Consider the following 12,619-nt stretch of genomic DNA (forward strand, 5'->3'; position numbering starts at 1 on the left):
GTCTACATTTTGCATTTTTATTGTCTATTTGGGAAATATGGCATGCATGCCAGGAACTGTAATTCAAAGCAAAAACTGGTAAGTGCCTTAAGAAAGGCTTAGTTCAAGTCCTGTACTGCTGTTCACAGGAGAGAAGAAATTATGTCTTTATGGAAGAAGAAACATTTGAAAGGAGTATTGTAGAATGCTAGAATTTAGTTGCACAGAGATGGTTGTACAAAGACAAGGAAAGTTCATTTGCAGAAACATAGTGAGAATAAGGCATACAAGGAAGAATATCTGGTATAGAAATTAGGTATATAGCATGTGTGTAGGCCCATAGTGAGAAGTTACTATTATTGAAAATAATTATTCCAATAAATTATTGAAAATGTTGGCCTCAGTATGGAAATAATAAATAATATAATGCTGCATATGTGATCAATTTTTCATTTTGCATTTAGTTTATTTTTTAACACTTGCCAAGCAGCCATCTTTTTTAAATAACTTACTCATTTCTAGTCATATGTCTTTATTTGAATACAGTAAGGATTTCAAATTCATATAACAATTGATCTTCCCAGATACTGGTTTATAGTTTTAGAGAGGGTTGTGCTAAATATTTTACTCTGGTCTTCTTTTGGGGGTCTCTTTGTTGGGTTTAGTTTGGTTTTCTGAGACTGTGTTTCACTGTGATTCCAGGCTCAAGTGATCCTCCTGCCTCAGCCTCCTGAGTAGCTGGGACTATAGGCATGCACCGCCACATCAGGCTCTGGTGTTATCTTTTAAAATATGCAGTCTTTAATTTCATTTTTCTCTCACTTAGAAATTCCGTCAGTCCTTTAAATTGCATCTTCATCTGAATTATATCCCTACATCTACCCTCAAAAATCTTTGCTTTGTCTCCCAGGTCTTTCTTCTTCTTGGTATGGGCATTTGTTGTTTTTAATTTGCAGAATTAATCTGACTTGGATATTTATTACTCTTTTTTCCCTAGATAAGCCAGAAAAATATGATCCACGTGATGTTGAAAGGCTACAACAAGATGATAACTGGGTTGAAAGTTACTTACATTGGAGACATAATGTTGTCGATGAAACACTAAAGATGCTTGATGAGAGTTTTCAGTGGAGGAAAGAATTTTCTGTCAATGGTAAGCAATTCAGTTTAACTATGACAGGGTGACATTGCCTACATAAATGTTACTGTTTTACATTTATTAAATGTTGTATTTATACATATTCTTGGCAATTGTCATACACATATGAACATAATTATTTAAAAAGACCTAATAACACTTTCAAAGGAACATCTTGTGAAAAGGTCTTATAAGTAGGATCATTCCTAAGGAAATCAACTCACCAGGGAGCAGAATCACACATTCTTCACAGCACAGCCTTCTAATTTATGTTTAGTTTGGCATCATTATATAACAGCAAGGCAGCATCCTCACTACTGGACCTAGAAATAAGGAAATGTTATTTTCTTGGTTTTCTCTGTTTTTTCCAATGCCTTTCCCTATTCCCAGAGTTCTTTGTGCTTGTAAGTGTTTATATAGAATTGTTAAATGGATAGGGATTCCAGAAAAGCAAACTTATCCCCAAGGATTCCAATGGCAGTTTTCTCTTCTTAATTTTTAAAGTCCACTACTAGATTGAAATCTGTCCCCCAATGGGAGTTTTAAACCTTACAAGGAGTTTTAGCATGGTCTTCAAGTATATGAAGATCTGTTCACAGGAGGGGGTTACCTGTTATCTGTCTCCTAAAAATTTAGCAGGAAGAAACTGGAATAACTACTGATTTCAATTAGGTATAAAGAAGGATTTCCTGTCCTTGAAGATTATAAACTCTGGCGTGAATGACTCTGAAAATTTAGTGCAAGACAGTCAACAAATAATTAGAGAAGATCTCTCCCCACTGTTCATACTTGTAGAAGGAATTCATGAGAAAGGGATTATTGAAGAAATAAAGTGATTGTACTAATAAAAAAGAAAGAATGTGATTGGAAATTTTAAAACCATGGGAACTTTTCAGCAAACAGTGAAGCATTTATTACTGAAGGAAAAAATGAATCTGATATTTTTAAATCATTTAAGTACATAATACACTTTTGAACTCAACCATACTTGTGTTCTTACATAGAATTGCTAGTTTTAGGTGGCAAACAGAGATAGGATAAGCAATGGGAGTGTGAGAAAAGAGAAACCTTGTAAAGTTCTTGGGGAACTGCTGGTAAATTAAACAAAAGCTTACACTTTGCCATGCTGGTCTTCAGCCCTAGCAGAGATAGGACAGGCACATTGTTTGTTCTCCCTGTTAAAGGATCTTGTGTATTTCTTGAATTTTCTACTGCCCCGAGGTTATAAACTTTGTTAGAGACTACTGGATATCAAACTTTTTTTAGAAAAATATCATTTTAATAGAAAAAACAAAATGAGTTTTTCTTCTCCAAATTTGAGTTTATGTGAATATATACAAACATTTTCTTTCTTTTTTTCTTTTCTTCTCTGTGCTAGATTGAACCCAGACTTCATGTACTAAACACATACCCCACCATTGAGCTACATCCTGGGCCTCTACTGTGTTCTCTTGAAATTGTCTGGTAGTGATAATATTTGTTTGCAAGTCAAATAATTATGTGAGCCACACCCAGAATGTGGAAATATATCCAAATAAATAATGACTGACTTGTCAAAGAAAACAGAATATTTCCATTTCTGTCACCTGTGTATCTTTATTTGTTTGCAGTGCTAGGGATCAAACGTGGGATCTTGCACATGCCAGGCAAGGGCCTTACCATTTGAGATATACCCACAGCTCTCCATATGTCTTTATGTAGTTTGTTTCCTTAGTAGGAAAAACCCTTTGTATTGCTAGTTGTATCTTTATATATGAGCTACTATGTACCATTACCTTTACATTGTCAGTTTCATCTTTTGGTCCCTAAATTACAATTACTGATCAAAGTTTATCACTTTTTAGACCTTAATGAATCCTCCATTCCCAGATGGTTGTTAGAAATTGGTGGTATTTATCTGCATGGTTATGACAAAGAAGGCAACAAATTGTGTAAGTATATTTAATTTATACACTGACATTTATCTTTCTCAATTGAATTAATCCACAGCACTTTCTCCATCTGTAGTACACTGCTCGCCTCCTACAATTAGGGATGATCAGGACCATCTTTACTGCATATCACATACTTAATAGTTGTGCATTCTGTTTGCATTATAAGAAAGTAGGCAGTAAATGTAAATGCTGCATCCTATAAGCCAAAGTAATTTGATTTTGAGTTACTATTTTCTATTTTGACTTTGTTGTTAACATTTGGATGGTTATACGGGAAGTCATTTTTATTGTTGATGTTGTTGTTAACATTTGACCCAATATTTTTATGAAGAATCTTTTTTACATTTGCTTACACTTGCTAAATGGACATTTTGTGTGTGTTTCTCAGTCATCTCCCCTTAGCTTTTTTCCAAAATGTGTATAATAACAAGAACAGAAACAGTCATCTCTGTTGTTCAGGTGACTCCATCATTGTCCTCTCCACTTGCACCAAATCTAGCTTCATATTGTGCCATGGGTGGGACTTGACAGGTGTGTTTGATCCCTGAACTGAATAGCTGTCCTGTGCTCGTCTTGCTTGTTTTCTCTTTAGCTTGTGATCTGTACTATATTTTAACAATATCTTATCTTTCCCTTTTCACTATTTTCTCTCTCAATCTTTATTTCTTTTAGTTTTTCTGCTGCTTGCCCCTTAAATATGTTTCCCAGGCTTAGTCTTTTCTTGGCTTCTTTGACTTTCCAGCTAATACTATCTCCTTGGGTCATCTGAAGAATAATGGCAACTTCACCCACCTCTGGACAAGTGGTGGGGATCCCAAGTAGTCTCCACACCATGTGCACATACCCAGCTACCCACTAACTGGCACCACGTGACTGTGAGCTGATTTTTAAAATGACACACAACTGAACATCTGCATCCTACCACTTGCCCACTTTCTATATTGCCCTACTCAGTCTCACCCATTGTCTTTTCCTCTAATATAGCTTGAATTTTGGTGCCTTTTCCATCCTCACCAGTGCTTTCTCATTTCAGTCCCTGTCTACCACCCACTTGTTCTTAGTCCCTTCCCAAGTCATAGACTATTAAGTTTCCTTCCTTGCCTCTTCCACTCTATCCTCTATGCCACTGCCCAAAATGTATTTTGAAATAGGAAAACCAAAATGTCCTGGTGTTCCAGAGTCCCTTAAGCCCAGCTCCTGTCTATTCCACATCTCCTCTTACCACTTGTCAGAGCTTCCACCACCATCTGAAGCATTTGTCTTGCTCTGCTCATCACCTGTTCAGGCCTTCATCACACCTGTCAGTGTCTTTCCTCTGGATGAAACATTTTTTCTAGTGCTTGGCAGAACCACTGGCTTTCTTTTCAAACACACTGAAGTGCACTTTTAGGTTATTACCAAATAGTGTTTGTTCACCTGCATGTTCTGTTTCCCCATAGAAGTGAAGGTTGTTTATTTCCTAAGGGAAAAAATAGTTTAAACTTCTCTGCTTCTCTTTAATTTAAAGGACCCAAGGGCAACTATTTCTCATTTAAAAGAAAGAAGAGCTGCTTTTATTATATGAAACAAAATGAGTTATAAATGAAGAAACATGTCAAGGAAAAGGCTATATATGTATGTAATAATATTAAAATGCCATAAATCTTGTTCTTTATCTTTTGTTCTGCTTTAAAAGTCTGGATCAGAGTGAAGTATCATATAAAAGACCAGAAAACTATTTTGGACAAAAAGAAGCTCATAGCATTCTGGTTGGAACGTTATGCTAAGAGAGAAAATGGGAAACCTATAACAGTGATGTTTGACCTGTCAGAAACTGGACTGAATAGCATAGTAAGCATTTTACATTAATTCTAAACCATTGTTTATCCTGGCTTCTTCTGTCTTTCCTGTACTCCCTGCCAACCAAATTTTGTTGTAAAATAGAGCTAACTTAAGTTTGACATTTCTTTTCTTTGAATAGAGTCAGACATGGAATTGGGTTTTCAGAGAATTAAATTTGCTTCAGTATTTGGCATTGACACTAGAATTCCTAGAAATGTCCCTTGTCTGATATACAGGATGATGAGGTAGGACATCAAGACTGGCAGAGCATGAGTCAATGTGATGACAGTTTTTTTACCATGGCTCATATCCTACTGCACCCATTCCTGTGCCCTGCACAGAGGAAACACATGCAATAAATATCAAGTAATTCATGTCTGATCTCTATGACATTATATTATACTGTGTTTTGCAGTTGCAAAATATTCACATGAGTTTTGCACATACTGTGATTTTGTTGGGTACTTTCATTTGCTAATTTGGATTTGTTTTCTATTTGTTTGTTTGATTTGCTAAACTTTAACCCTCAGATGATTTTTGCCAAGCTTAAAAACATAAGTCAAGCAACTGGGAGTGGGCTGCATGCCTGTAATCCCAGCTACTCAGAAGTCAGATGAAGGAGGATTGCCTGTTCCCAGGAGCCTGAGGCCAGCTTGGGCAACTTAGCAAGACCCCATATCAGAAAAAACATCAAAGTATTCAGTCTTTAATTTGGGCCCTTGTCTCTTTAGTGCTAAATATAAAACCTTTAGCAGCAATTGAGATCAGTTGGCACATTTATTTTAACTGTTGTCTCTTACATTTAAACCGTGGCAGATTCTGGTAGCAGTGAAATGGCATTTGCAGACCCACTCACAGCAGTGTTTAAATCTTTTTGGAAATCCATTTGGCAAAGTATTTTAAGAACCTTAAAGTGTCCATATTCAGACTGTTTTCTCATAACTAACTTCTAGAAATCTGTTCTAAAGAAATAATCCTGAATTTTAAAAAAGCATGAAAATGTTTCTCAGGATGTCATTTAAAATAGCAAAAACCTAGAAAACATTCAACTTGTTGAAATGGTAAACTATGGCGTATCTAATTGGTGGAGTATATGTAGCTATATAAAATTGTGTTTATAAAGAATTTATAGTAATATTGGAGAATACTTCTTTAATGAGAAAGATTGTTTTACCATAATATGGTGATATGTAGCTCAAAAAAAAAAAAAAAGAAAGAAAGAAACCTTAGACTTAAGGCTAGAAAGAATTATTAACAAGAAGTTTTGGGTGTGATAGGACCACAGATTATTTTTTTCATGTTTCTATTACTCTTTCTTGTTTAAGAATCCAATGCCCTAGATTTTTCCAACCTAGTTTCCATGTGAATAGGTTTTTAATTACAGAGGAAATTGTTTTATATTCAAAATCAAATTACCTAAATAAATAAATATTCCATAAAGGTAAGTCGTGATTCTTTTATTCTTTGGGTATGATAATTTCCTATTAACCCAGAATCATGCAAAAGAAATGTTAATATTTTCTATTACCAAATATAGAGACAAGGAATTGAAAAGCTGTTTTTCAAGCAACTTATATGATATCTCATGATCTTTAATTTGTAAATAAAGTCTATTTGCATGACTAATTATTTCAGTCATTGTTTTAAACTACTTGAATCTTATTGCATAACTTCTTTCTATATATGACCTTCTCATAATTCACTTAAATCAGCTTATAAAGATGTATACAGAATTACGAAGCAAAACATAAAGAAATCATTTGTTAGAGTTGGGCTACCAGTTTGACTCTAAGCTTTCAGCTGCCTGCCTAAGGAAATGAAATCTTATGCAGTGGCCATACTTGAAAATCAGTATTCTCGAACAAGTGTATCCATTCCTGATAGTTGAACTAGAGGGAAAAATCTTCCATGGGTCCTCAAAGGAAGGACACTTTCCAATATAACATCCTCAGAAACAAAGGCATCCTTACAGAATGCAGAGCAATAGGATTCATGGAGCTATTTTATGTAGTACCCACTGATAGACACACAGCAGTGGCATCCTATCAAAATCCATGTGAATAGCAATAACTCAAGATTTGATGAACAAGCATAGTCAATTAAATAATTGGTGGAAACAAAAATATTAGACAAAGACGAGGCAAAGTTTCTAGAGGGATCACAAATTATAAACTAGGTAACCAAATTTTGATATAACTAGTTCTTTTCAGCTATTTTCTTTGACTCTTACTTAACCACAAATTATGAAACGTTGCACAGTAGATGTAATGACTATTTATAAAGCTATTATTATATGCTAGGATTTATCCCATAATAACTACTTCAGATAGTTAAGGACGCTTACTTTTAGTTTACTGCAATTAAAGATGCTGCAACTTAGAGGCTAGGGATGACTTTATATAGACTCTCATCTCTGGAACAATCTGCCTTTCAGTAATTGTGATGGATTTTAGTTTGCCTGCTTATATCTTTCATCCAGCAGACTTTATGAGGTGCCAGATCAGGATTACTGAAACAGCCTGTGCCCATGAAAGAACATAGAATGAAAGGCAAATAACATCCCTAATGACCTAATTTACTGTTGCTGTGCTTAAAGCATTAGAACTAACCAGACAGCTAAGTTTACAAAGTCTCCCAGAAATTGAAGTCAATGAACAACACTTGAATATAAACTAAAAGAATAATTTGAGGTCCCTAAATAAAAAGAAAGAAGTCAGAGAAGTAAAGTAGATACTTTGATACTTTAGTCAGTGTTATCAGATTAACTGTTGGGTAAAAAAAATAAAATATATTTTGTTGAAGCTATTATGTGGTGGAAAAAGTAGATTTAGAAGGCAAATATTCTACCAAAATTTATGTGTGTGTGTGTGTATAATCATTCCAAGTTATAAACTGTATGTATTCTTGTTTTAATAATTCTTCAGTTGCTCAGTAGATTTTTAGAATTTTTCTGTGGGGATTGCTTTGAGACCCATTTTATGCCCCATTGCCATAGCAGCCTGAAATACATAACAAGTTTGAGCAATAATTTTAAAATGTCATTCAAGCATCTGATTTCTTCAACTTAATTTTAGGGCTGATAATTACAGTTTAATGACCTAAAAACTTAATGCTTGGAAATGTAAATATTTATATGAGCTCATTTTTAAGAATTTAAAATTGTCTCATTTGTATTTAACCATTTATGACCTTTAGAAATGTGCAATTTAAAGTTCTCTAATATGGACGGTCTTAAAGATTTAATCTTTATTTTAGGACATGGACTTTGTACGCTTTATCATCAACTGCTTTAAGGTTTATTACCCTAAATACCTCTGTAAGTAACTTACTCCTTTATAAAAATATAATATATTGAAACTATAGACAATGTCTGAGAATTATAGATCGTTATATTATTATAGAGTTTCATACCTAAAACATTATTTTCTGATGAAGAGATTTAAATGTGTACAAGGGGGACATCTAAGTGCATTTTATAGTAGGTTAAGAGGAATTTTTTTTTCATAAGTAGTCATTGTTCTTTACAGTTAGTTTTAAAAGTTTAAGTTCTAAAATGTATGTATACGTCCAATAAAACACACACACACACAAAGGTACATACAAATAGACATTTACTTAAAATATTATCCTCATTTTACTATCCTTTCAATTTAGAAATTTATTTTAAATTGTATTTATTATATGGAATGTTTTTGCATGTAAGAACAGATAGCAATATTGATAAAATACACTGTATGATAAGCAACATTGTTACATAAAGTACAGTGTGTTTTGATTGCTCTTTAAATATTGTCATTAAGAAAATACTTCACAAGGAAGCACTATATTTGAATCTGGAATTTACTTCTTTGTTTTTAGTTTTAACTTTTTAGTAATTACCCAAATGGAAAACTCCTAAATCTCATGCTCATTTTTTTCATTTGTTGGATTTATATAATGAGTTCTACCCGAGGAAAACAAGCTGCCAACCCACATAAACAGTCAAATATATTGAACCCCAGTGGGTTAAAAGTAAAAAGATAGAAGGGAGGCAATAAGAAAATCCAAAAACAAAATGGAAATTCATAGATCCTTCCAGGTATACTCCTGGCAGATATCTCAATTAGGGTCATTTGGGACTCATGATTTAGGTGACACTGAAATATAAAAATTCCTAAAGCATCTTACTTTGGCTTGCTTTCATATTATTATTGTTAATGTGAAGTTAGGAATAGACAAAAAGCGTAATGGATATTAAGAATAGTGCTGCCACCTCTAGCCTTGCACTCTCTCTCTCTCTCTCCTCAGAGACAGTATTTGTGAATGTTCTTAGCTATAGAGAATGACCAGTAGTGTTCAGTTTGGGGAACCTGTAGCATCTACTATTCCTTATGAATTCTTTTGTATCTGACATGTACCCTGACTCTTTGAGGCTTGCTGAGCAGTGCCAATCCTCAGTTTATAGGATATCACTACTCCATATTATTAGTTGGATTCTCTGATGGACAAAATGAAAATAAAATGTCCACTTATTTATTGAAATATCTAAAGGAGTTTGTAAAGAGCCACTTAGAAATAGCATAAATATTCTTATTACTTTATAAAATACATCCAGGATTTTTTGAAAGAATTATTGATTAATTCATAGATCTTTATAAACATGAATTAGAATGCTGTTCATTTCAGATGACTACAGATAATATATATATTCTACCAGCATAGTGTACTTTTGCAGACATTGAATTGTGTGGAATCTTAAATTGATTATTCTTCAAAATCCATCATGAAATGGATTTAACCAGTATATCTCAAGCATATGCCAAATGAACTGGGCTTAAGACCAGGGTATCTCTTTACTTGTACCTTGTTCTTTATATGTACTTCACTTGCCCTACATTATTATACCTACTCTGGAAGGTTCTCTGCTCAAAGAAACATAAAATTACATATTGATTCATCTGGGTTTTTTTAATTATTGGTTGTTCAAAACATTACAAAGCTCTTGACATATCATATTTCATACATTTGATTCAAGTGGGTTATGAATGAATTGGATATCAAAACTTCTCTTTGTGGTTTCTGGTTCTTTCTCACAGTTGTTAATAGGGCTATTTAATGTCTTCTATTCAGTGTGTAAACTATAATTCTGTATACTTTGGAATTATTGGCTTTCTGGAACTCATTAAAAAGTAGAAATATTTTTGTTACTTAAAACATAATGATTTATTAAGGGATGGAGGCAACTGTGAGACTAGTTTAACAGTATAATCTCTAGAAAAGTATCATTAAAACCATAAATTAGACATGGAAATGTTTTTAAAGTTCAGGGGCCTTTAGCACTAATATGACATACCAGGTCCAAAGACTCCACTTACCCACTTAACTTACTTTCTTTTGTACTTTTGTGCAAGCAATAAATGAACAAAGAAACAGGCTGTTCTCAGAACAGCAGTGTCAGTACATTATTGATTTCCCACTAGTCATCTTCCTGGGAAAGCCACTCACCATTGTGAGATGTTGGTTCAGTCCCAGCACCACTCATGCTTCACTGAATTGAACTTGGTCAACCAGCTTAACTCTTATTTATATTTAAGTGATCAGATTTTTCTAGGTCAGATATAAGTGATAGTACTATAGAGAGACTCAGTCACATTTATTGAATTTTTTCATCTTTCAGCAAAAATGGTGATCTTTGATATGCCCTGGATAATGAATGGTGAGTAAATTATTTATGCTTTCCTAAAACAAAATATCAGATTTTCTTTTTCCTTACTTTGCCACATTAGCCATACTTCTACAGCTATTTTATAACAAATTGTATTGTTCTTAAGACACTAGAACAAGAGTACTCAATGGCTGGTCCTAAATAAATGGGGCTGACATTCTATGCCCAGACTCTGGGGTACTCACTAGTCTTTTCTAAAAACAACCTCAAGATATTCAGTCATTCAGGTGACACTATAACCAGAAGCCTTAATTTGCCATCCACAAACAGGGTACATCACAGAATACAGGCCTTGGCTAGGTTCTCTCTTGGGCTCCAAGTGCTGAAGAAAAGATGGGTTGAATGTGAAATACACCCCAAATCTCTGTAGCAACATGGCCCTTTTGGCAGTCATAATATATTTTTGGCAATATTTTTTTTAATCCATTGAAAAACAATTTACCAACTTTAAAGTGATTGTAATTTTTGTTTTCTCTGAATGTGCACTTTCATTGATGTTTACAAACGCCAGTTACATAGAAAGCAATAGAGAAAATCAACAAAACTAAAAGTTGGTTCTTTGAAAACTTTACCACTTCAACATAATGATAAACCTTTATCAAAACTGATGAAGAAAAATACTTAAATTATTAAAATTTGGAATTAAACAGCAGGCATCACTACTGACTTTATCAAAATAAAAAGAACTATACAGACATTATTACTCTAGGTACATATATAACTATATGACCTGTGGGATTCTACATCATATACAACCAGAAGAATGAGAAAATAAACTCCATTATATATGATGTATCAAAGTGCATTGTATTGTCATGTACAACTGATTAAAACAAATAAAAATTAATAAATTATTTTTAAATAATTATAAGTAAATACCATAAATAATTGTATGCCAAGAAATTAGATAACCTTGATGAAATGGCTAAATTCTTACAAAGATGCAAACAATTGAAACTGACTCAAAAAGAATCAGAATAGAATTTTAACAAAATTAAATCAGCAACCACAAAACTTCCCAAAAAGAGAAGCCTAGGTCCAGGTGGCTTACTTCCAAACTCATTTTAAGTGGCAAGTATCACTCTAATATCAAACCCAACAGGAAAAAAAACTACAAACTGTAATCCTTATAAATATAGATCTACCAGTCCTCAACAAAGCAAACAGAATACAGCAGAACATAAAAAGCAATATACACCATGACCAAGTGGGATTTATCTCAAGAATGCAATATAGGAAAGCCAACATAATCCACCATATTAATAAAATGCAGAGAAAAAAAAACTGTATGATCATCTCAGTAGACACAGACAAAGTATCTAACAAAATCTAGTACCCTGTCATGATAAAAGTACTGAAACTGGGAATGGAGAATGCGGAGTTGGAACAACTGCAAGTTAGATCATAGCAGTCCATAGAAGCCCCCCGCCCTCACTTCTGGCATAAACTGCAAGCTCAAAGGTTACCACAATCACCCACAGGTTTGATAATTCTCTGGAAGGACTGCTAGAACACATTGAAAGCTATTATACTCAGAGTCACAGTTAATTACAGAAAAAAAGATTCATATTAAAATTGGCCAAGGGAAGTTCCAAATGTGGAGCACATTACTTTGCCAGAATCAATGTGTGGCAATGCACATGGAATATTGACAATCATGGAAGCTCAACCAAGCCTCAGTATTCAGAGTTTTTATTAGGGCTCTATTACATAGACATGATTGATTAACTCATGGTTCATCTCTGTGCCCAGTCTCTCCAAAGGTATATTGACATTGTGTGACCCAGAGTCCCCATCCTAAATCACATGATTGTCTTTCTGCCATTGTCAGTGCCCAACCTAAGTCATATTGTTACAGTGTGATCCAAGACCCTAGGCAAACAAAGACTTCCCAGAAGCTGAGAGCAAGAGCCAGTTCTTTACTACACAGAATTGAACTTGCTTAGCCTGATAAAGGATATCTATTGAAAACCTACAACTAACATCATTTAAATTATATTTCAATAAAGCTATTATCAAAAGTCAAATTTAGCACTTTATATA

At 33.8% G+C, this 12,619-nt stretch overlaps 1 protein-coding gene across 1 annotated transcript in view; it reads left to right on the top strand.

Moving 5' to 3' along the window:
- MOSPD2 (motile sperm domain containing 2) overlaps positions 1 to 12,619 on the top strand; it is a 45,132-nt gene that overhangs the window by 17,362 nt on the left and 15,151 nt on the right. The window contains exons 3-7 of the mRNA XM_081276806.1: positions 977 to 1,132; positions 2,962 to 3,048; positions 4,727 to 4,881; positions 8,128 to 8,188; positions 10,529 to 10,567. Coding sequence (XP_081132932.1) covers positions 977 to 1,132; positions 2,962 to 3,048; positions 4,727 to 4,881; positions 8,128 to 8,188; positions 10,529 to 10,567 — 498 coding nt within the window. The remainder of the gene's footprint in view (positions 1 to 976; positions 1,133 to 2,961; positions 3,049 to 4,726; positions 4,882 to 8,127; positions 8,189 to 10,528; positions 10,568 to 12,619) is intronic.

Source organism: Spermophilus citellus (genome assembly GCF_964194105.1).
Source record: "Spermophilus citellus genome assembly, chromosome: X".
Taxonomy (NCBI): Eukaryota; Metazoa; Chordata; class Mammalia; order Rodentia; family Sciuridae; genus Spermophilus; species Spermophilus citellus.